Here is a 26,031-nt window from a genome sequence, read left to right on the forward strand (position 1 = left end):
AGAGGAGGCTACCCCCCCCCCCCCCCCCCCTGTCCCCTTCTGGCTGCCTCTGCCTCAATTTTATCCCACAACTTAGACATTCACATTATTCACACTCTCATTACACATACATATAGGATCTTGGGGGTGGGCACAATCACGGAGTCCAAATCACCATCAGGGTGTATACCTCACCCCTGACGTCGTTGCCCACCTCTCAATTTTAAATACACTTAGTCATTGAGGGCTAGCAGGAGGGACTATGCGCTTACCTGCTGCTCCTTGGCAGGTAGCTCCATGCCCTCCTGGGTTTTAATTGCACCTTAGAACACATATGCATCAACACTACAATGAGCGGGTGGAGGGAGGTTTGGAGTCTTCTCCCACCCCCATTCTCTGCGGCCTGCTGGAGCGGGAGGGCTAGTAGGAGGAGTTGGCCGTCCGACTGCGGTCTGGGGTGTGGGGCCTCCCTGCTGCTGCGGAGTCGGGGTGGTCTGCCTCTCCCCACCGCAGGGAAAAGGGTAACACCACCTGGGTCTGGGTGCAATTCCCCCCTCCAGGGGCAAGGGTACCTAGACCCGGTTTGTAGAGTACGCTTGGGGAGTGTGATTGTGTGTACAGCGTCTCTTTATGTCTGTCTCCACGTTGGTTGAGTGTGGAGTGAGTGCATATGAGAGCATGAGGGTGGGAATGGATGTTTGTGTCTGTGTGTGCCTGTATGTCTGTGTCTATATGTCAGGTTGGGTATCAGACGCCACCTCTCTGGGGACACCTCAGGCCCTCCAAGGTTTGGAGGCCTATCTCCACCCACCACCACTTCCCCTGCCGGTGGCGGACTCCCTCAGGTGTCGGTGTGTTGGTGGTTCTTTGTGTCTGGGGGTGGGCGTCCGGGTACACACCGGCTCACTCCTTGGCGGCCGCTTGTCGGGGCCTGGGGCCTGGGGCTCGCTCGGGCCCCTTTGGAGGTGGGGTGCCCCCGGCCTCTCGGCCTGGGGCTCGGTCACTCAGGCACAGCTGGGGGCCGGCGGAGCTCACGGGTGCGTCACTGCAACTCCCCCTGACTTCTGCTCCGCGGCTGCTGGGCGAGCCCTCATCTGGGACTCTCCTCAGCTCTTACTGGAACAGTGGCGCGGCTGCCCCTCTGTTGGTCTTCCTTGGTCTCTTGTGTTCTGGGGGCCTCTGGATGTCTGGAGTTTTGATCTCCTCCATACCCGCTTCATGCCCTGGAGGACGGGGCTGTGGCCCCCCCACACTCCCTAGCAGATCATTACATGGAGAAACCTTTGGAATGCAAGCATGCTGATCCACACAGGTATGCACACATGGGTATTCACAGACGCGGACTAAAGCTTTCTTGGCTGCTGCCTCAAAGCACACTGTGCGCTGTCTATCTTGCGTGCTGCACAATATCATTTATTATTTAGTAAATATTGATATCTATGACTAGCTAGTTTATTGTGATGGTGCTTTGTTTTCTCTATTATTATGTTACTCTTTGTTGTTTGCTGTCTCCTCTGTTTGTTTTTTTTTGTTTGTTTTTTTTTTTTTTTCTCCATACAGGTGACCCAGGAGTTCTTTTTTTTTTTCTCTCTCTCTTCCCCCCCCTTCTCACCGTCTCTTCTCCCCTTTGGTTTTCTTTCTTTCTCTCCCCCTCTTTCTCTCATTCATTCCCCCTGTCCTATTTATTAAAAAAAAAAAAAAAAAAAAAAAAAAAAAAATGACAAAGGATGAACTGAAGCTCTGCCATCACGTAATGTCGCATACTGCTGTTTCTGATGTCATTTAAAAAAAAAAAAAAAAAAAAAAAAAGGGAGTTTTTCCTTCCCACTGTCGCCAAAGTGCTTGCTCATAGGGGTCATATGATTGTTTGATTGTTGGTTTTTCTCTGTATCTATGAATCGCCTTGAGGCAACTTTTGTTGTGATTTGGCGCTATATAAATAAAATTGAATTGAATTGAATTTTGACATTTGACCTTTTATTGTTAGCCAGTCTCTCTCCACAAATTAGGCATACTGGTAGGCCACTCTTGTCAGACGTAAATGCAAATGAATCTGCCCAGGCATCATTAAATGTTCTATTTTCTTCAGATATTTTTCTTTTCTTACATTTCTCCATACTTGGCCTACCCTGGGTTGAAAGTCTTGATAAATGCACGGCGTTTTGGCAGGTACACCGGCTTCCACGTTATGTGACGCATATTTTGATATATAACTTCAATATAACTTTATTTTAATATTTCAAGATCACAATAATCTTCCAGTTTAGAACTACAATTTAAAAAAGTAAAATACACTTCAATTAAATACTTATCATTTATTGTCCCAAGCTACACGGAGCTGCAGTATAAGGATGAAAGAGCCACATGCAACCACTGGTCTATACAGACAATAATCCCCTCACATAAGTGATGAGTACTGCAAAGGCGAATGCAGTAGGTCACCGCTGGGTAGGTGAGCTGGCAGATTTCAGGTTTGATGTCAAATGTCATGCTGGGGAAGGTGAACCGAGACTCATTCTCTCGGTTTCCACTTGACATTGACACCTACTTCACAAAGTGTACTGAAGAGCTGACGAGAGAGGCCATTCAGGCTACATGGGAGGGTTGTGAGTCTGCAAAGAGACAAGATGCTGCATATGTCGCTGCCTTGTGAACATGTCACCATTGCAGCCTGTCACAGTGACCTGGTAAAATCCCAAAGGAAGGATCCCTCTATCAGTACTTATCAAACTGAAAGAAACAAAATCAGTAATAACGAATGATGGCAGAAGGAGAGCCAGTGGCTCTGTGAGAAAGCTTATGCACGAGTGGGGAAAGCTTCATATGGAAAATCCGCTGCAACATCATACAGCGGCTCAGCGAAGGCAGCTTGTGCTGCCAGCACAATATCGTTTCCTAGTGCTTAAGGAGAAGCCACTCTTAAGAGCATCTGCAGGCAAAGAGCAGCTGGAAAGAGCATCTGCCTCAGATAGTACATGCATACAACTGCACCAGGCATGAGGCAACAGGCTTTTCATCCCACTACCTCATGTTTGGTCGACACCCCCATCTCCTAGTAGACTTAATTTTTGGCCTGTTAGCCAGAGATGGGACTGAAACACCTCAGAGCTATGCAAAAAAGTGGGCTTTGTGGATGGAAGAGGCTTATTGTACTGCAGCTGAGAACAGCCAGCACTCTAGTGCAAGGGGTAAGAAGAACTATGATCATCACACACAGAACACAGTCACTCTCCAACCTGGTGAGACAGTGTCCTAGTCTGTAACATGAGTGAGAGGGGAGGACCTGGAAAATTGAGACCTTACTGGGAGCAAACTGTGTATGTCGTCAAACAACAAGTGAGTGACAGTCCCATTTACAAAATGTGTTCAGAGACGTAATGTGTTTACTTCATAGAAATCTCCTACACCTCGTGCAAGACCTACCTGTTGACCACTGGGGGACCACTTCCACGTAGAGGGAACCAAAAGAAAAGAAGTCATCGTGTTGGGAGACGTGACTGGATGGAGACGCCTGAAAGCAGTGACTGTGAAAACTCTGAAACAGCCAGAGTACAGTACTGTCTTAGAGTATCACCACAAGCTCAGCATCAAACAGTGAATCTGAGAGCAACATATCAGCCGCAGAGGAATCCAGAGAGAGCCCAGAAAACAAATACACATATTATATGTCAGAGCAACCCAGAGTCACCTCACCTGTAAGGGAAACTGAACAAGAACAGATTTCCTCTGTTCATTATGTCTCCTGTTTTACAGGATTGTAATCTGTGGTCACGCCCACTACAGCAAGGCCTGTAACATGAACAAATAAATACCACCAACAAGTGTCCCTAGAGGACTGGCGAGACTTTTAAGGCAAGTGATTACTTGCCAGGTTACCACATAGAATACCTAAGCTATTAACTAGCATCAATAAGTTAGTCACTAATATTCCTTGGCAGTTGATTAGCATCCCCTGGGCTAGTTACTGTCTAGTAACTAGTAACTATTTAACACCAATTCATATTATTTGTTAGATTCACTTTTCTTCTTACTTTAGTCAAAAGTCTTTTGACCTAAATATGTTCAAAGTTGCATCATCTTGACATTTACACCAGTGTTGTACAACTCTGAGTGCATTCTGCAACTGATGGGAGGGAAAGGACTCCTTAGCACGACCATTAGAAAAGCCCACACAGCGCACAAGTAGTTTGGTGTTTAAGTGGCTCAGAGGATCAAGGACAGGAGCAGTGACAAAAGTTATCCTCTCATCGCGGTGAATGTTGTGCGCCTTATACAACAGGACAGCGTGAGAGAGCTGGACCATTTTTTGTGCCTAGGTATTTTGTGCAGGTGAAGCAATGAAAAACTCACATTTCTTAGTATGACAGGACAGGATGATCCCACTGAGGCACCTAAGAGAAGAAATCCAGACCCTTTAACGTTCAAGGAAATTGTGACGCATTAGTACAAACAAATGATCATTAATAAATCAATATCAATGACATAAACACACAGGAGATGCAGGATGAGTTATCCAGATTCATTTAATAATTAACCAACAAATTTAGATTGTCCAATTAATGTTGCTACTAATTCCCTGATTGATAAATTTCTTTACATTTGCCCATGTTTTGTTAAGTTGATTCAGAAATAATTAATTGATCAAATTAAACTCCAATTCCTGCGAGCTTTGGCAAAGCTGAGCATGTTCGGTCTGTTGTGTATACAGTTGTGGCTCTAAATACAGGCTGAAGTGGCAAAGTGCGCAAACGCAAACTTTGTACCACTGACAAAGCATTAGACCACAACTGTATTCATAACTCAGGTTGATAGTAGCAACAGTTTTTAACGCAGCACAAGCTCTCTAAGAAGACGAACTCCTCAAAAACTTGAGAAGAAACCTCGGGAAAGGCAATTCAGAGAGAGATCCCCTTTCCACGGATTGCTGGGGGTGGGTGGGGTATTTTCCATGTTGGAAAATACAATGGGAGCAAGACTAAAGACTGAATGGAAGTTCCACTGTGATCTCATGGCCCACTTGCTCTTGTGCTTCCAGAGGGGCGGGCCTTGTAAAAAAGATAGAAATGAAGAACATGGACAGCAATGTGCCATAGCTTTTCAATGTGACCAAATACTTCTCTGTTAGAGCTTCTGCTCTGTAAACCTGTTTTGCTTGGCATCAATAAGTCATTTGAGCCAGGGATGATTCTGAACTTCCTCTAGGGTGAGGCGGTCTTCATGGTTCTGACAGTAACAACCCAACAGGAAACACTTGCAATCTGTTCAGAGATACAAAAGAGCGGTTCGAGTTTATCACGTTGGTGTTTATATAAGTCTGCGTGTGCATTAGCGATACAGATAAAGACAGATAACACAGAAAACAGAATTTTCAAGCCTTGTAATGCAACAGGTTAAAGAATAAACATTCAGCTTACTCTCTGAAATGTCAGTGTGCATCTCAGATGTGTTGTTGTCGTGAGGGATGAAGTGACGTAACATCCTATCCATCACCGCACCCAGCTGCAAAACTGTGATGCAATCTGCTGTGGTGGCATTAAAGTCCTGCCAGTTTACAGCGGCTGATTTGGTCCCTAACATCCAGAGAGTAATTGTTCATGGTTGTCTATAGCCCTGTTCTTTAAGTTATCTAAAATGAAAGAACAGGGCTATAGAGTCGGCCTTAAAATGGAAACATTACATATATAAATACTAACTTACACCATGGAGCCCTGCTCTCAGAAACGGTCCTAGATTTAACACTGTCTGTGAAACTGGATTTAATAAAAAATTGTTTAAATTGAAAGGTTTTAGAACATGTTTAGCACCATCCTGTGCCTGTTCAGAGCAGGATGTCATTAGGTTGGATGCACTTACATTAGTTTATGCTAATTTCCTAGTTTATAACTAGTGACAGAACAGTTAATTTGCTGGAAAACAAGGTGACTAAAACTAAAAGTCAGTTTGAGGGGGTCCTGTTTGTATGGGCCCTTCAGTTTGATGAGCCAGAATATAAAGAAACTCAAAAAGAGATGAGAAACAAAGTAACTGACCTCTATCAGTCTGTCTGTCATCTAGTATCATCTGTCAATCTGTCGTCTATCATAGAAGGTTACAAAGCCATGTCTAAGGCTTTTAGGATTCCACTGAATGATGGGTGAGAGCCATTATTCATAAATGAAAAAACACCTGTGAGGCTTCTCAGGATGACTCAAATACTTTTTTGTACCCAAAGCTAATACTGGGATGTCTGGTATGCACTGCTGCAGTTCACTTTCTTGGCTGTGGGAAGTTGCTCCCATCAAGTTTGTCTCACTAAAACTTCATTTTTTGCTGTCTGTAAAGAGCACACACTTCCATTTATGGACAGAGAGCTTTGAGTCAGTAGTTTTAGTCTCGGCAGTGTTACCCTCAGGCAGTAAGAAGATTACTTATTTTGTCCGCTTCTTTTTCAGGCATCTATTACGTTTTTGGGAATAGCAACAGTGCAAGTAATATAAATAATTATATGTTACTAACCTGAGCCTTTACTGTGATTTAAGCTCAATTTAAGACTGTCTTTGGGGGTTGCCTTATTTGGCTCCAGGAAGTCTATCCAAAATTGGTGAGCTGGATAAGGGCATTTGGAGTATCAGAATCAGCTGATATACCAGTTTCATGATAGCGGTGCCTACCTACCTTACCTATGCAGCACAAGCTTCCATTGTTTAGCCAGTTTAAAAGAGACAACTTTGTGACATAGTAAAGTCTAACCAAAGATGTGGCCATGAAACAGAAATGGAACAATTATGATGAATTTAAATGTTGGAAGTGTAAGCCATTACCTATACATAAGCACCTGTGTCATTAATGCAGGTCAGTGTGAGTCGGGGTGAAAGATAAGTGTATCGCAAAGCCAAACATTAGACCATCTTGTCAGTGATGAGAGACATGCCAAGTACAAACAGACTCAGCTTAGATGAGAATGTTTTCTGCTGCTAAGCCATCTGAAAGAAATACTATATAAGGGCTCTATGGTATTTTCTGAGGGTAGAAGGAAGCCTTCTGTCACCCGGAAATTTCAGGACACACAAACACACACTAATCCCCTATAGTCAGCCACCCATTGCATTCCATAGAGCTCTTTTGTCTCCTATTAGGGGCTAAAGTGTTGCAGCTCGGCCTGTCTGTAGTTCAAGAAGGTGACAGGCGCTTAGTAGGATGGTGAGATGCACTAATGAATGGCACTGCCCTAGCAAGATTGGTCTCCTTCCTTACAATAAGGCTTATAGTAGCAAAAAATGGTCAGATGGTGCGTTCCATGTGAAAGCAGAAGTCGGAATTTCCTGAATTTTTCAGTGTCCCCTCAAGTCAGATTTCCAGCTCTGAACATCGCATCAACCAACAGCCTTAATCAGCCCAACTTAACCATCCAACATGGAACCACTGTATATAAACATTAGTAAAACTGTAAAACCTGTGATCTGTGCTGCTACAGCTGTTTATTTATGACTCGCTACATAAGCCATATGCACAGCACCGGGCAGGTTCTGTCTGCGAATGTGCTGCGGTGCTTTTAACACAAACATTGCGCTGTGTTGTTACTGATGCATTAATAGCTCTGCCTTGCTAAGATAGAAGAAAACTTTTTTTGTGGTTTCGCATTGTTTTGCAACGCCTTCATGAAGAAATCTGGATGGAAGCATATGCTCTCCTAAAAACTGAACACACCTTTCAGCATTGATTTGGTTTCCTCTGTAGTCTGGAGGATGCATCATCCAAAAAGAATTTAAAATATTTATTTGTCCAACCACAGAACATGCTTTATACTTTCCCTCGGTCCCTGGTTTAATGAGCTTTGGTCCGCAGAAGGTAGACAGCAGCGTTTCTAGATCATATTCACATATGGCTTCTTTGTAACCTGCAGAGTTGAGGGCACTGTGAACTGCATTCACTAACAATGATTTTTCAAAATGTTACTGGACCTCTACAGTGACTAGAATCATGCCTGTTTTACTGCAAAGAGACTTACAGATGTCATGTCTTCTGATGTTTCAGAAACATTAGTGTGTTCAAGCTGTTTGTGACAGTCATGGTTCTGCCCATTAAAAACCCAATGCAAAAGATTTGACCTCTGTTACCCCTGTACCCCCCTTCCTGTGTATCTCTCTCTGTTCCTCAGTGTTACATGTTCCACATGTATGTGGGAGTGCGAGCAGGTGGAGGAATTGGTGACCAGATCGAGGATCCAGCTGGTGATGAGTACGAAATCTACCGGATCATCTTTGACATCACTTTCTTCTTCTTTGTCATTGTAATCCTCCTGGCTATCATCCAGGGTGAGGCATCCTACACATACATGCACACAAACAGTTTAATGGAAACACAAGCAGTTAATTAGGCAACTATTAGCCAAATGAATACATTCTAATATTGTAAAGTAGAGTAAACACCACAGGAAGTGGTGATTCAAATGTATAATTATTTTGAGAGCAATCATTTCTGGTTCTGTTTGGTTTCCAATATTTTGGTTGTTCTGTTTATTTCAAATTGACTAGACTAAATAATCGCGACGTCTCTCCAAAGTGGAGTACACTTGAACACCACCTTAAACAGTTTCCTGCTTGTAAATTCAGATAAAACTGAGCTTATTGTACTTGGCCTTAACAACTTCAATGAAACATAGTGCCTAACCAGATACGAACTCTGGGGAAAGGATATGTGCATACTAAACAAAATATAGGACTGCTTTCTTTGCACAACATCTCTAAAACTAGAAATATTCTGTCACAGAGTGACGCTGAAAAACTATTTCGTGCATTTATTACTTCTAGGCTGGACTATTCATTATTGTCAGGATGTCCTAAAAACTCACTGAAAAGCCTTCAGCTAATCCACAATGCTGCAGCAAGAGTCCTGACAGGAACTAGATATATTGTATTTCTCCCATACTAACGTCTCTTCATTGGCTCCCTGTTAAGTTCAGAACTGAATTTAAAATCCTCCTCTTCCCATAAAAAAACGTAAACATTACTTATTATTAAACTCTGCCTATCTTCCACAGTGTGCCTTTTATCTACAATAATACAAAAAAACAAGCGCAAACCCCAACAATCATATGACCCTCCTACGAGGAACCACTCTGGGAAGGAAAAACTCCCTTTTAACAGAAGGACACCTCCAGGAGAACCAGGCTCAGGGAGGGCGGCCATCTGCCACGATTGGGCTGGGGGAAGGAAGGCAGGACAAAGACGTGCTTTGAAAGAGAGCCAGAGATTAAAAGTAACTAATAATTAAATGCAGAGCGGTGTACAAACACAAAGTGAGAGAAAAAGGTCACTAAAGAAGAAACAGTGCAACACGGTAACTAAGGGAGGTTCAGGGTCACCTGGTCCAGCACTAACTATATGCTTTATCAAACAGGAAAGTTTGAAGCCTAATCTTAAAAGTAGAGATAGTGTCTGTCTCCTGAATCCAAACTGGAAGCTGGTTCCACAGAAGAGGGTGTACTGTACTGTAAACTCTCAATCAGAACACCTAAGATGGGTTTAGATGGGTCTTCTTGCATGAAAGTGAACTAAAATATACCACCAAGGCAACGGACCAGTGGCGGAAGAAGAAGCAGCACATTAGTTGTGCTGCCTTCCATGGAGTGGCCGAGCCAGTCTGCAGAGCTCAGTCCAATAGAAAATTGATTGATTGATTGAATCTTTATTTTGAACATGTTGAAAAAGTACAACAAAATAGAATTAAAAGAGACAAATGAACAAAGCAAAACAAAAGGAAAACGAGCAACCACAACTCCAAATAACGTTCATGTTCAAAAAGGAGCAGGAAGAAGCATATGCTTATTTAATCCCACCCCTTTTCCACTATCTAGTATCAATAGACTACAGAAATCTGTGGAGGCTTTGAATTCCCAAGAAGGAGCCAAGTAATCTGAAGAATTTCTGTAAAGAGGGATGGGCCAAAATCACTCGTAAGATGTGCAAACCTGGTGATCACCTAAAAGAAATGCCTTAACACTGTGTGTGCCAACAAGGGTTTCTTCACCAAGTGCAAAGTCATATTTTGGTTGGGGATTAAACATCTGTTTCACTCAGTGATATGCAAACCAATCCATAACTTCAATGAAATTTTAGATTTTAGGTTGATATTCTTTCTCTCTCCATTAAAATGTAACTACCATAAAAATTAGAAACTGTTCATTTCTTTTCCAGTGAGAAACGTTAGTGGTAGTAGAAACTGAGTAGGGACCAAATAATTATTTCCCTCTGCCACACATATTGACAATGATGATAACTAAGCTTGTCAAAAACAAAAGTTTGGGGCCTAATCGTAAAAGTAGGGTGTCTGTCTCAGGAACCCAGACTGGAAGCTGGTTTCATTGGAGAAGAGTTGGTTAGAGCTGAGGGCTCTACCTCCCATTCTACTTTTGGAAACAAACCAAGCGTTGGCTTACATTCTGACACTACAGTGCTCAGTTGGATTAATATGATATTATGAGGCTTTTAAAATATGATGGGTCCTGGAACATTCAGGATTTTGCATCTGTGTAGGCTTTGTCTTTAGTATTTATATCCTTCCCTATAGGGACATACACACTTTGGACGTAATATAGAGAATGTAACTGAATAGCAAAAAAGACTCCTTTAGAAGTATTATAGTAGATATAGTAGATAGCCTGTGGTTTTCATATCTATTGTTGTATTCAGTGTAATAATGTGGACCAGCATGTTTAAGCTCCACCCTCTCTGAAATCCTAGGGTTAATCATTGATGCTTTTGGAGAGCTGAGGGATCAGCAGGAACAAGTGAAAGAAGACATGGAGGTGAAAACACACACAACAGTTCAATGCAGTTTTTTTTAAATTCAGGCATATGAACATGTAAAAATATAGATTTTGTGGTTCTTTTGTTTTGTATAGCTGTACCTCCAACAGAGGCATAGATGAAGATTGCCAATAGGTTACAATAAATGACAACCACCTAACTATCACGTGTTTCTCTTGCAGACCAAATGTTTTATCTGTGGAATAGGTAATGACTACTTTGACACCGTGCCACACGGCTTTGAAACGCACACTCTACAGGAGCACAACTTAGCCAACTACCTGTAAGTACGTCTGGAGAGTGTCTGTATTTCTGTGTGTGTTATTGTACCTTTTAACACCTACATCATCATAGATCATCACACCTACATAGTACACAGTCTTTCAGGTCAGTTAATGAAAGATAGGTACCCAATCTTGGTGTACTTGGGGCTTGGTCCCCAATCTCAGGTGGGCGATGATATCTATGATATTTGTCCTGGCTTGTTTTGTACCACAGCATTTGTGTTACACTGAGGTGTGTTTCCACATTATTATCCCCAGTGTTTGGACACTTATTATCCAGTTACATACATTTCAGTGTGGTATTACTCAACTGTAACCACAGTTGCTACCATGATACTACTTGGATATTAAGTGCTTGTTACTTTGGTAATTGAGTCCTAATGACTTAGAAATGACCACGTTACGTTCTTGTCTTTGCCTTGTTACCCAGCCAGCAAGTGCCACTGTAACATCTGGCACTGATGCTGTGTGACTAATATATGCAATGATAATACTGTTTGTGTTTTCTAACAACTGTGTGTGTGTGTGTGTGTGTGTGTGTGTGTGTGTGTGTGTGTGTGTGTCTGTCTGTGTGTGTGTGTGCTTCAGATTCTTTCTGATGTATCTCATCAACAAAGACGAAACAGAGCACACAGGCCAGGTAAACACCTTTCCAATCTCTCTGCCAGTAAATATACAAGACTGTCATCCTGTTACATGGTCAGTACAGTTTAGCTTCAAACTCTCTCTAAGTGTTTCTAACAGTTTATTAATGGCTGCTAACTAGAGCTGGGCGATATAAGATTTTTTTCACATCACGATATGTTTTTTTCATTTCAGGCGATAACGATATCTATCACGATATCAGCCAAATAACTATATTTGTAAGATTTAAATGTGCTGTTGCTCACAAGTAAAATGTGAAATAATCAGCAGCTTGTTATTATTTAAATATTTATTTCCCATAATAAGTTCAACAGGGTAGATGTACTTAAGGAACATGAGACTTTTTCAGATAAATAAAGGCAAATATTGCAAACTACACAAAAGGCAGCCGCTAAAGCGTTTAAGTTTCAAAATAGAACAAACGAAACAGACTAAATTGTCAATTTCACTTAGAAACAAAATATTAATTCTAAAAATAAATCTTAGTTTGTTTTACAGAATAACAGACAAAACTGACTAACTTTTGTCAATATCAAATAAACTGAGAACTAAAAGGAAATTCTCAATCTCTCCTTGTTGTATAGCTGAGCTTTTCAAACAGTTTTAACAGTTACTTTAGTCTGACAAAAGCCGAATGACGAATTAGCGCTTCCAGTCAGAGACTGAGGCTACGTCCACACGTACACGGGTATTTTTGAAAACGGAGATTTTCCGTTTTCGTTTTAAAAATAATCCCGTCCACACATAAAGGCAGAAATGAAGGAAAACGCTGATATGAACATGCCAAAGCAGCAGGTGGCGCTAGATTCCTAACCGTGCAGAAATGTTGGCCAATCAGAAGTCTAGAAGCCTCGGTGGGAAAAAGTAAACAAAGCTGGGGCATAGAAGCAGAACCGAGTCGTATGTGTGGAGGGACAGTAACTGTGTATATGTAAGCATTTAAACACTGCAGAGAGTAGAATTAACAGTATTGTAGAAATTCATTTCACTGAAACAATAACGTGGCGCACAGTGTGACGTCAAAAAATGCGCACACCTTTGACGCTGCGTTTTCTCCGTTTTTCTAGTCCACACGTAAATGCAAAAACGGAGTTTTCAAAAATCTTCGTTTTCAGTGACCAAAAACGCCGTTTACGTGTGGACGAAAGGTGCAAATGCATAGAAAAATCTGCGTTTTCAAAAATACCCGGGTATGTGTGGACGTAGCGCATGCACCAGTTTATTGTATTTCCAGACTTGCTTTCGGCACAATTTACAGTGCACGCTACTCTGTTTTTTGTCAGACTTGAAATAGCCGAAATACCTTCACACTACGGAACTTCTGTGGCTCTTCCGTTCGACAATCTCTCCGGCGTTGGAACCATCATCTGTTTTCTCTTCGGTCACGCTCGGTTGATTTTTCTAGTCGGCACACTCATTTCCTCCATTACCCGGGCGGTACGGTGGCTGGCTGCTTCCCAAACAAATACACATGTGCGGCTTGGCACTTGTGCTGTACGTAACAAGTCACGTGACGTGACGCTGCGGCTGTGATTGGTTCGGCTCTGCGCTACTTAATTTGGATTGGCTGTTCTTTTTTTTTTTTTTCTTTTTTTTTAAGAGGACAAGAGCGGCAAGGTCTATCGCGATAGTTTAATTTTTCTATCGAGAAAAAGTTATATCGCGATACATATCGTTATCGTTCTATCGCCCAGCTCTACTGCTAACATTGTTAAAGCCTCAGTATGGAACATGGAAAATCACCTCTGGTCATATTTGTATGTTCGATCACATACAAAGGATAACATTTCCTGTAATGGTTAACTAATTCCTGAACAAGGGCCTCAAAACAAACTTGTTATCAGTTTTTATCTTAATTGTGATTAAAGCAGAATACTTTATAGAAGTTATTCGAAAATGTTTTTGTAGTAATGAGTTTTGTTAAAAGCTAAAAACTGGCCAGTCTCCCATTCAAGATCATTTTGTTGGATATATACTGATGATAATCATCATGGGTGCTATTTCTGGATCACGTTCTAGAAGTCCTGTTTTGACCACTTGCTCTGTGAACCCTGAGATTACACTGTGGACATTCACAGACAACTTTTACTTTCAAAATGGCCCGAAGTCCATGTAGCGTATCGTCACTGGGAATGGAGTGCTACAACAGGGCAGTTTCAGCAGTTTCCAGTCCAGGAATCCAAAGTTTAAACAACAACGTGTAAGGAGTGGTGAATGATGAAGGCTTGCCTTTTTCATACGCTGAAGGAGACCCAATAACGCGTTACTGCCCATCTCTGATGGTGGATCTCAAGGGAAGAAACATTTGGCGATGTCTGTTGGGTTCTAGACTTCAGGCAGTTACTGACCGAAATTACTGATGGATTTATGGACCTAAGTATAAAAATTGTTGTAATATCTAAATAAATAAAGCAGTATTTTGTTAAACTCCTGGAATTAAAGGTAAACGACAGTTTGGTCATGTGATTAAAAATCCACTGTGGGGTTGTAAGAGGCAAAATTGAAAAAACAAAAACATTCTGTCATTGGGCACTGGACCGGACTGTAAGTTCACTGTTGATCATGCTGTGTCCACACACTGTACCATGCCAGCACTGTGTGTGAAGGGACCCTTAATTATATGCTCATGGCTTACCACATTTATTTGTTCTAGAAGTTTATGGCTGCAGATATAGCTGCATGCTTGTTAGCTAAGAGGAATAATCAGCCAGAATGGAGCAATCAGATGGGTTTCCTGCAGTACTAGAATAGCACAACAAAGCATGAGGAGACAGAAAGGGGGGACGGGAGGTTGCAGTGCCTTATCTAGCTGGGGAGGATCTATGAAAGCTAGACAAGAAAAGTAGCTTCATAATAATACCATATACAAACTGAGGAGAACATATGAAGCTAAGAGTACCACAGAATAATATTCTATAGAAGTAGAAGAAGAGAAGGACTTTGGATATCACAGATGTTATGGCTCAGGGGTTCTTAGGTTGACCAGACTGTAACTAGCCTCAAACCAGGGTACAGTAGATAAACTTAGGGCTAGGTTACATTTTAACCACATTTCGTTTTGTACAACATTCCTTCAGTAAATCCTTTTTTTCTGTTTTACAGAACTTCTAATTCCATTAGTTACCATCATCTTGAAGGGTTCAGTTGAAACGCTAAACAACCATCACAGCCTATTTAGAGTTAAGATTAGGGGTACGGTTAGCATTAAGTTCATATTTACCAGGTTGTAAATTCAATTGGAATTTTCACCTATTTAATATATTCAGCTGAAGTCTAATAACAGAAATTCTGAAGGTAAGATGCATGTATGAGACCTAAGGTAATGTCTTGAGAACAGTAATGTTATGTTTAGCATGTAGCTAAAATGTAACCTAACCTCACCTTTAAGTGGGCTGTAAGTAAGTTGGTGGATGTTAAAAGGTTAATGAAATTTTTCGTATTTAATCTGTCTTTATAAAAACACATTTGGGGAAATATACAAAATATGTTTAAATTGACACCAGCTTACTCATCAGAATACAACAGATGTTGCTCGGTGGACCTAATAAGACAACAGGTTGAGTGTATGCTGCAGGTTCTGTTCAGCTATATGATGCAGAATAAATATATATTTTTTATTGTATAATTTCTGATACTGCTATACAACCAAGTTTAAAGATCAACACTTGTCGTGGCTTTGGTTAGAAATCAGCAGCCATGTGTTACAGTCTGTGGGCTACTATTTTCAGTTTCTTAGAAATTGTAATAGTTAATTACAATTAGTTAATAGTGATGTGCGGATCGATGCTGAAATATCGATTCCTCCGATACCAGTCATTTGTGTTTTAGAATCGATTCTCACATTAAAATATCGATATTGTCATGAAATCAATATCCTTAGTATCCTTATTTTCCTATTTTATTGTTTTATGTACTTTAATAATGAAGGCTTGTAGAGCAAGGCCACTTTTGACTCACAAACTAAGTGCTCAGCCAGACTAAAAAAACAGGAAGTTTTAGTGCACAGGCATATTAATAGATAAGACACAGAAAAGAGGAACTTTGCCATATAAGCAATGTTACCTCCACAAACAGCCGAGACATGGTTTGCGATATATGTGGCAAAAAAGTGAGGTGTTGTGGCAACACCACTAACCTTGTCAAACACCTCAGAGTAAATCATATCACAGAATATGACGAGCTTATGCTGAGGCGAACAGAAGAGGAGGAGAGGGACAGGTGCTTCTAGGGCGAGAAAGACGTCTCTCATGGAGTCCTTTAGTGCTGCAGGCAGGCAAGATGTTCAAACTTCAGTTTTTTTTATTTCTATGTGATGAATTCTGCATTATTAAGTGATAAGAACAAGTAATCTGATGTCCTGTCATGTCATTATGATGCTATCATTTGAGATACAATAAATAAAATAAGTATTTGTACAAAGTTTCGTATCGGATCAGGATCGTCGATACCACCCTGAGTTTTACTTGGTATTGGATCGGAAAGGAAATCAGTGGTATCGCACATCACTACTCATTAAGAAATTTTACCACAATTGTATTTGAAAAATAAGACAGTAGGCCCTGCTTTTCTGTCATTTAACCATCTCTGTTTGTAAAGGTTTGCTTAAGTTGGTTCTGAGGTCAAGCAAAAGACCTTAAGTGAGTTTAAGAGACGAATCACTTTTACCATTGTATATCTCAAAGAAAGAGGTAGAACAAATTAAAGCTTACTTAACTTTGTCTCAGAAGTAATTTAAGTTTTATATTTATTCAGTTATCTTTTATTTTCAGATAATAAAGAAGTAAACTGAGGTTTTGTTATATTTGTCTCACTCGATCTTAAAGGTGCAACAAGTAGCGTAATATTTCACTGGCTCTAACCTATAGATTTTGTTATCTGTCACCCTTTTATCTCTAAAACTCAAAACTGTCAGTAGTAGAGTGTGAGAAAGTTGAAAGGAATATCAGTTCAACTTGTATAAACTGTTTAACAGATTTAAGCTGCTGTTTGATGCAAAGTGTTTGATAATAAATCAGGCAGCTTAAAGTATGATGCAGTTTGTCAGAGAAGACAATGTCAGGAAGCCTATAAATGAAACTCTAGACTTTGCTGATGGAGACGCATTGGTAGGAACATGTTTGTTGTTAATGCTGTTGTGTTTAGGCTGGCACTAGAGGCCACTAAAGAGCCATGTTTACTGGTTTCACCTTTAAGTGAGTGCTGGTGCATGTGTAACTGATAACTGATGACTTTAACACTGATAACACAGTGGATGTCACAACTGCAATCAACCAGTGTAAGTGTCTTGAATTGTGTTCACTATACCATGCTGATGCGATGCCTCATTTTTATTTATTCCAATCCCTTTTCAGACTGAACCACGCCATTACCAAGTGGCATTTTGCTCATGTAAAAATAAATATTTTCCATATGTATCATGAAGGGGGAATGTTTAGTTTGCCACAAAGTCTACTTCATGTAGTAATTATGAGTAGGCTATTGCTACTTCTGAGAGACGAATGTGTAAAGAGGAAATTGATCTATAAGCAATGATAGATTTGCATGATTTTGAAAATAAAATTTTATTTATTAACTTGTTAATTGTAGAATGCTCTTAATTCAGCTGAATTTGTTAAATTTATTTCTAAAGATAATTTCTTTTCTGTGGTAACTTGTTACATAATATATACAGGCTGTAGGCACTTACATCCATCCATTTCCTTATCCAAAGATGAGTTTTAGTGGCAGCCTAAGCTGATCTTCTGGCCTCCTCCTGGGAGTGTCCTGAAAAAAAAAAAAAAACACTCCGAGGAGAGGCACAGGGATGACCTCCTCATCAGATGCCTGAACCACTTCAGCCAGCTTCCTTCAATGTGAACTAGCAGCAACTCTGCTCTAAGCTCCCTTTAGATCAGCAGTCCCCAACCTTTTTTGTGCCACGGACCGGTTTATGCCTGACAATATTTTCATGGACCGGCCTTTAAGGTGTCGCGGATAAATACAACAAAATAAAACTAGTACCGGTACCGAAAAAAAGAAGATTTATTCATAACACACGTGAAAAGACCCAGGAAAACAGAGTTAACGATAAAAACGATAACAAAATAACGCTGAAAACCGATAAAAACCCTGAAAACCATACATTTCAAGGTTCAAGGTTCAAGGTTCTTTATTTGTCACATGCATAGTTATACAAGTATAACACATAGTGAAATGTAGCCTGACATGCTCCTCGACATGTGCAAAAATGGGAGGGTAGAGGAAGAACATTATATATATATATATAGTATATACATTGGGTGAATGTGCAGTAAGAGCAGCAAGCAGGTGAATTCTGTACATTAATATGAATAGACATCTGACTATTTTACAGAATAGACAATATACACATATTTAAAATTAAAGGAATTGAAATGTACATTGTGCCTTGGTTTAGTGTCTGGAAGAGTCCTGTCTCAGTCAATTATAGATGATGTGAGAGGGCGGGTGTGTGTGTTTAGGGCCCGGATGGCTTGGGGATAGAAGCTCCTCTTGAGTCTCTCTGTCCTTGCCCGGAAGATGCGGAACCTTCTACCAGATTGCAGAAGTTGGAACAGTTTGTTGCCAGGATGGGACGGGTCCTTCAGTATCTGCGCTGCTCTAGTCCGGCATCTCCTGGTGTAGGTGTCCTGAAGCGGGGGGAGAGCAATCCTGCAGCAGCGTTCTGCTGTACGGATCACTCTCTGGAGAGCTTTTTGGTCCTTCACACAGCTGTTCCCAAACCACGATGCCATGTTCTGTGTGAGGATGCTCTCCACAGCGCCTGTATAGAAAAAAAAAACACTCTGAGGAGAGGCACAGGGATGACCTCCTCATCAGATGCCTGAACCACTTCAGCCAGCTTCCTTCAATGTGAACTAGCAGCAACTCTGCTCTAAGCTCCCTTTAGATGTTTGAGGTCTTCATCATTCCTTTCTTAAATGGATCCCAGCCACCTTAGAGAGGAAACTTATTTTGATTGCTTGTATCTGCAACACTATTCTTCAGAGCACTAGCTACAGAGCTTGCCCAAAGGTGTGGGTAAAGTGCTTTCTGGCTCAGCTCTCTCTTTACCGCAGTGGTCAATTGCAACACCAGGGCAACCAGTCTGCCAATCCTGCTCCTCCTCTACTTTTATGAGCAGAAATGGAGAAACTATGTACTATCCAAAGATCCAGCCTCTCCTGCAGCAAGTAGCACCCAGCCGCCCACTTGCATGGTCCTAAATATTACTAAAGGAATGAAAAAAGGTTTTACTTACCTTGCCATCCTACAGCAGTAGCTAAAATATGGGTTTGATTCTAAATGCATTGTTATAATCCACTGGTTTATGCAAGCATGGATTCAAGGCAAGCCAAAAAGGAGGCAAATGGTGGCTAAAGTTAGCAGTTGGCACCCCACTTCTTCTTTATCGTTATCCAGGGATAAAATTGAAAGTGAAGACTCCCACTAGGCAGCAATCTGCCACCTACTGGCAGCGAGCACTTTGTAAGCAGTTTCTATTCATGCTTATTACACAGAACCTACCACAGGTGTGTCTAGGACAGGGGTCAGCAACCTTTAACACCCAAAGAGCCATTTGTTTCCACGCAAAAGAAAACAGTGGGAGCTGCAAATACTTTGTGACATCTAAAATGAAGATAACACTGTATATATTGTTTTTTACCTTTATGCTTTGTGTGAACAACTAAGGTATGTTGCTTATGACATCCATGAAGTTCTACAGAGAAAATTACATTTTATTTATGTAATGAACAAAAACTGTTGTGAGCCGCCCCCCTCATATCGCCTTTGGGCTTTTGGAGCCTTGACCTGACTTTTAAAAAATAACTGGGAAAAAAAGCTCTATGCTGCTAAAAAATGAAAAATATATATTTGCAAAATTCTGCTTAAATATGCATTTTACCTGGTTAATGTGTGTGGCGGGGCGTGGTCTGCAGCGCCGCTGCAGGGGAGGCGGACGCACCTGAGCGGCACCTGCAATCACGCCTCGCCGCCTTAACGTCTGGTGGTATGTGTTGGGCTGTGAGCTGAAAAGCTACAGCCGGCTGTATGTGTCAGCAGCTGTGTGTGAAAAGTGGTCATTAAAGAGATGCTGAAAAGCGTGTTCATGCAAACATCGTCGGGTCTGCCGTGATATGTTTACAACGGGACTTCTGCTCCTGAACCTCTGCGCACAGCGTCTGCGAATCGGGGCTGTACGAAGTCAGTTTACGCAGGACTGTAAGCTGTCGTCTGTGAGGCGTGAGCGCTGTTTGTTTTAACATAGTTCACAATGGAGAACAGCTGCTGACATAATGTGGACCCGAAGGTCCATAATTGGCCTACGTGGGGTTGAAAGTCTCGATAAATGCACGCCGTTTCGGCGGGTATACCGGGTTCCACGAGTGTGACACTTATTTTGAGCGATGAAAAAATAATAGAATATAATTTTATTTTTAGATTTCAATATCACAATAATCTTCCAATTTAGAACTACAAGTTAAAAAAGAACTAATATAAATAAAATACACTTCAGCTAAACACTTCTAATTTATTTTCCCAAACCACGTGGAGCTGCACTGTAAGGACTAAAGAGCCGCAGGTTGCCGACCCCTGGTCTAGGAAATAATCACAAACTTTTTAGGTTTTCTTTAATAGTTTCTTAATATGCTATTAGAAGCAGACAGTTTTGCGTTTTGCAGCTCTGTTTTGTGCTTATTACACAGAAAATACCACAGATAATTGAGTGATAATAACTTACCACATTATTAAGTTCTTGTTTCCTTCTTGTTACCCTATCATTGTTACTATTACCACTTTATTACGGAGCTACCATGATATTACTTGTTTTTACATTGTTATTATTTTGGTAATTGCATAGTAATAACTCATAAATGGCCACATTATTTCCCTCTTGTTTCCCTCTTGTTAGCCTACTTTATTCCAGAGCTGTAATAGAAAGTGCTACCGGGCTCTGTAGGCAAACTGCAAGGATAGGTTTTAGATAAAATAGCACCAAATATAGTCATAATGACAGAGGTCAGAGTGACAGGTTTGTAGTCTCTAAGACTTTTTTTTTTGGTGCAGGAATGATGTTGTAGGCAACACAAAAGCCATAATAATGGAGGCTGTGGAGGCGATAGTATGTAGTATATAGATGTAGCCACTTCATGGTTGCCTGGCCCTTTAAAGGGCCATGGTGGATGCCTGGCTGATTCCTGGCTGATTGTCAGCAGATGCTTGATAGATGGATGCTCTCCGATGCATTCATTGGAGTATGAATGCATGTGAATGTTAGATACAAAGCACTTAGAAAAAAATGCTTGTGCAAATGGGTGTGAATGGATAATTGATGCATGTTGTGTAAAGTGCTTTGAGTGCTTAGATCAGGGGTGTCAAACTCCAGCCCTCGAAGGCCAGTATCCTGCTTGTTTTTGTGACATCCCTGCCCACCTGCTGCTGATTACCTGGATCAGGTGTGCTTTGCTAAGAAGAAGCTAACAGGGCAGGTTAGTTGGCAAACAAGCAGGACAGCGGCCCTCGAGGCCTGGGCCCTATTTCAGGAAGCCGGTTTAGAAAACTCAGAGTGAAAAACGATACTCAGGGTTGAGTAACCCCGAACTGTCCAACTCGGAATATTCGGTTTCAGAAAGGCTGATAACAATTAGTTCAATCAACGCGGAGTTGCGTCAACCCCAAGTTAAGCGCGCGCACGAGGATACATAAAGCCCTGATTAGTGGAGCACAGATTAAGCGAATTACCATGGAGAAGGAGGGAAAGAAGGCGCGGTCAATGTATTTTACAGCGCTTGAGGCCGAAATTCTGATGGCAGCATATGCTGATAACATGCAAATTTTGCAGAAAAAAAGTAACACAGCCTCAGCTGCAAAAGAAAGGGAGCATGCATGGCAAAACATAGCCGACAGAGTCAATGCGTGAGTGTTAATTTAAACATTGATCTAGGGATTTCCACCCATTTAACACGTTATTTTATTATATTTTATTTTGTATTTTATACCTTTTATTTTGTGATGTGATTTGAGCGCAGGTGCAACCCAACAGGCCCCAAACGTTCCTGGTAGCAAGTAAAAATGAAATATAAAAATATAGTCCAAACAGGTAAGGTGTAATTGTATTATGAGCCATAGTGCTTGGTCTGTTTGTCCCATGTAAATCAATTGCAGTTAGAGGCTACATTAATTTCCCCTCTGTAAGCACTTATTGAAATTATCTGAGCACGTTACAAGTACATATTTGCTTACTCTGTATGCTCAAATGTGACCCGTTATGGCCACTAGAAAAAAAGCGGAGGCCCGAAAAACAGGTGGGGGTCCTCCACCACCACCACTCACAGAGCCTGGCCACTTGGCTTCCACATTTGTGATAATGTTGGCAGCATCACATATGATCTTCACAGTGCAGAGAACACAAATTAGCATCCATTACTATAATGAAATAATTTGTTAGTTTGAAATGCTACAGGGAACCATGTACCTGTACATTAATGCTGTGGAAAGACTTCCTGTTCACATAGTCTCCTTCATTTACTGAAGGAGCAATGATTGGAATGTGAGTGCCATCTATACAGCCAATCACGCCTGGGAACCGTGAGAATAAATGTACAATTTAAGTAGTAGTTCAAGTATCACCACATCATGTATTAAGTTTTGTTCATCCTGCTACCTGCAATTTTGTGGCATCCCTCTTTGATAAATCTTGTGGGTCTATGACCGGGGAACACCACAAACGAGTACAGGAGACGTTTCAGTGCAACTGTAACATTCCTGACTGCCCGACAGACGGTAGCCTTGGGAACGTGCTCAGCATCACCAATATTATACAGAAAGCTCCCGTTTGCAAAAAACCGAAGTGCAATACAAATAATATGTACAGAACTGAGAGAATGTCCGCGATGTGTCACATGCGCAATATATGGCCTGAGGATGTTATTCAAATAACTTATTGATTGTGCTGAGAAACGGTAACGTTCGCACAGGAAATCATCAGGTAATGATAAAATGTCCATACGCGCTCTGATCACTCTCTCCCGGCGGAGAGCTCTGCGGAGTATTTGGGCTTCAAGATCTACTGGCTCTTCAAGGAAGGGACACGCCATGTCTGACACTTCCTACTGTCAGGTTTCCGACAAAGAGACGGGGACAGTCAGGGTTAGTTGTAGTAAACCTGCTAGGGGGCAGGTTAGCTTCACGGAGTGTGTCGTCATAGTGACTCACTGAGGCTTCATCTGAACTCGCTTTGTGAAACCGAAAACCCAGAGTTTTCGTTAACTCAGGGTATACTTACTCAGAGTTTGCACTAAACCGGCTTTCTGAAACAGGGCCCTGGAGTTCGACACCTGTGGCTTAGATAGAGTAGAAAAGCACTATACAAGAACCAGTCCATTAACCATTTACCACAGATCTTGGCTGTAATTCTTGAAATTTGCTCCCAAAAACCTTTGCAAGTGCTTGTGAGAAGTTGAGGTGGGCTACTCCACCACTGCTCTTACCTTTTGTGGGTCAGTCTTCAACTGCCCACTCTTGAGTATATATCCAAGAATGGACACAGTTTTTGCATGAAACTCACATTACTCTGCCTTTATGTAAATTGTAAATGGACTGATTCTTATAAAGCGCTTTTCTACTCTCCCTGAGTACTCAAAGTGCAGTTTACAATATGTCTCATTCACCCCATTCACACTCACTCATGCAAGCACTTCTAAACTCGAGTGCAATCTAACCAACATGCGCACACATTCACACTCCGATGAATGCTTCGGAGGCTTGATACTAGATACTAACTTGGTCATTGGGGGTTAGTATCTTGCCCAAGGATATTTGGCATGCAGACTGGGGAATCCAAGGATCGAACCAGGGGGAAGCCACAGGGGGCTGCGGTGAAATGCCCGCAGGCTCTGCCGGCAGCCAGCCATGCCAGAGCAGACCAAGCCCCGGGCCCAGAAGCCCGAGGTCCGAGGGCACCTCACCCCCCGGAAGCGGCCCGGCCGAGTGTTATGTGGGAATAGGCCTGAGATGTTGCCAGAGAGGTGAAATTTACGACCCAACCTGACACATAAATATAGACAAACAGACACACACAGACACAAACATGAATTCCCAGCCTCATGCACACATATAAATACTCGACATTTGCCCAACATGGAGACAGAAATGAACACTGTACACACACTCCCCAAACATACTCTATACTCCCAGGTCCAGATACCATCACCCCCAGAGGGGCAATCCGGCCATAGGCCCAGGAGATGTTTCCCTTTGCCGTGGGATGGAGACAAGCAGACCGTCCCTGGTCCTGCAGCAGCAGGGAGGTCCAGCATCTCAGACCCCAACCAGATAGACGACTCCTCCTCCTGGCCCCCCGCCCCCTTCATACCACAGACTCATATGTGATGTTGCTGCGTGCTGATCTAAATGGTAAATGGCCTGTATTTGTATATTTACTAGTTCCTAAGGACCCCAAAGCGCTTTACACAACCAGTCATCCACCCATCCACACACACATTCACACACTGGTGAAGGCTAGCTCCTAGCCACAGCTGCCCAGAGGCGAGGCTGCCGGACACTGGCGCCACCGGGCCCTCTGACCACAACTAGTAGGCAACGGGTGAAGTGTCCTGCCCAAGGACACAACGACCGAGACTGTCGAACCGGCAACCTTCCGATTACAAGGCGAACTCCCAACTCTTGAGCCACGATCGTGTTGGAAGTCAGATTGTTATTTACAGCTAAATTTTATTTTGGACACAGATCTTGCGTGTTTGGTGTCATGAGAATGCAGCCATTCGCTTGCCATATGAAAGTGACACATTCATATGTCCTTATATGGTCAGGACAGTCTTCAAATTGGAAGGACTGTGTGTGTGTGTGTGTGTGTGTGTGTGTGTGTGTGTGTGTGTGTGTGTGTGTGTGTGTGTGTGTGTGTGTGAGACAGAGAGAGAACAAAGTAAGATCTTCCTGTCATTTTTTCCACTTCGACAAAAGTGTTTCACACATGGGTTCAAAGCCACTGTGTTACTTTATATTACATTACTTTTCCTTTATTTGTTTTTTTTTTTACATTGCTGATGTTTTAAATAATTGGTTTTAAGGTGTATCCAGTCCTGTGTTTTATACTGCAGATATCTACAGTTTAATGCAACTTACCACCAGTCAGATATACCCATAATAGATGGTCGTGTACTTTTTGTCTTTTGACTACATTTTTTTTCTAGTAAATTGCTTAAAAAGTTATGGACAAATATCAGGTTATGTCAGTTTCAGTAGTTTCAACCTCTCAAAGAGAACAGAAAACTAATCTTTAGCCCATTTTCCAATTAGTACCTCCTCGGCACGGCTCGCCACGGTTTGCCATTTTTAAAAACGGGAAAATTGCTACAAAAAACCACACAGAGGTCTCCAGGTCTGACAAAAAGCCACAGACCGAGCAGCAGGTATATTCTTGCCTCGACGCCCACATTTATTGCTTTGTTCATGTGGGATGCTCACATATGTTGCTATGACAATGACCACGGACATAAGGTGGTTCTAAATTGTTATGTCGTGGCAAGCTGTGTCTAGTTGGTGTGAATAGGTACTAATGGAAAAGGGGCGTTTGTCCTTTCAAAAGTTAGTGTTATCTTCCTATAATTTGGTTGATTCTGTTCATCTGTATGTAGCATTTTCCAGATGAACCGAATCAACTTTTTGGGATGGATGACTGATCATGCATAAAGATATATTCCATTTAATTCTCAGTTTGTATCTTTTTTAGTTCATAAGGTCATTTTATTATCTGACAGTTTCTTGGTCAGATCCCTCACAACATCTTCTAGTTAACGCTAACTTGTAAAAGTACTCTTCTAAAAACCTCCCCTGCAGAAAGAAGCAAAGCTTTGGTCAAAGGCGGAGCTGGAGGATTCCGTCACTCACCCACTGAACTACAGAAGAAAACTCTACGCTGCATGAGTAGAGCTAAGTTTCCCATCAGGATATCACAGTAGATACTGAGACAAGAGTGGGTAGGTAAGAGCAATTCAATGTGTAATTCAATGTCTAATAGTTAGGGTTTTATAAATACAGTCATTTACTATTCCTTAAGTAACTAGTGAGAGGTTTCTCATTGTTTTTAAATGCAAATTTTTAAAGTAAAGTCAAGGAGACTGTCTTTGATTTCATTCATAACTTATTGGAAAGGATTTGCATGTGCAGAGTATTTTCATGTACTTTCTTTAAGATTAAGTACTTACCGTTTTAGTTGATTCTTCTATTTTAATGTGTGTTTTGTTGACTTGTTTATGTAAAAGTCACTCTTCAGCTGAAAGGTTAAAATGTTTCTCTTCTACAAGATTATCATCAGT

At 41.6% G+C, this 26,031-nt stretch overlaps 1 protein-coding gene and 1 long non-coding RNA gene across 2 annotated transcripts in view; one reads left to right on the forward strand and one right to left on the reverse strand.

Annotated features, from left to right (window-relative positions):
- Nucleotides 1-26,031, reverse strand: part of LOC146663004 (uncharacterized) — an 82,493-nt gene continuing 56,462 nt past the window's right edge. The window contains exon 3 of the long non-coding RNA XR_014912987.1: nucleotides 1-510. This is a non-coding gene — a long non-coding RNA (uncharacterized LOC146663004). The remainder of the gene's footprint in view (nucleotides 511-26,031) is intronic.
- LOC146663005 (ryanodine receptor 2-like) lies at nucleotides 3,244-24,085 on the forward strand. Its single transcript, XM_085417320.1, has 6 exons — nucleotides 3,244-3,315; nucleotides 8,117-8,273; nucleotides 10,701-10,765; nucleotides 10,949-11,049; nucleotides 11,639-11,690; nucleotides 23,891-24,085. Exons 1-6 carry the CDS (start codon nucleotides 3,244-3,246, stop codon nucleotides 24,083-24,085), a joined length of 642 nt encoding a protein of 213 aa, XP_085273446.1.

This window comes from Rhamphochromis longiceps, linkage group LG8, assembly GCF_057381845.1.
Source record: "Rhamphochromis longiceps isolate RC_006_pf linkage group LG8, R_longiceps_female_GT1.1, whole genome shotgun sequence".
NCBI lineage: Eukaryota > Metazoa > Chordata > Actinopteri > Cichliformes > Cichlidae > Rhamphochromis > Rhamphochromis longiceps.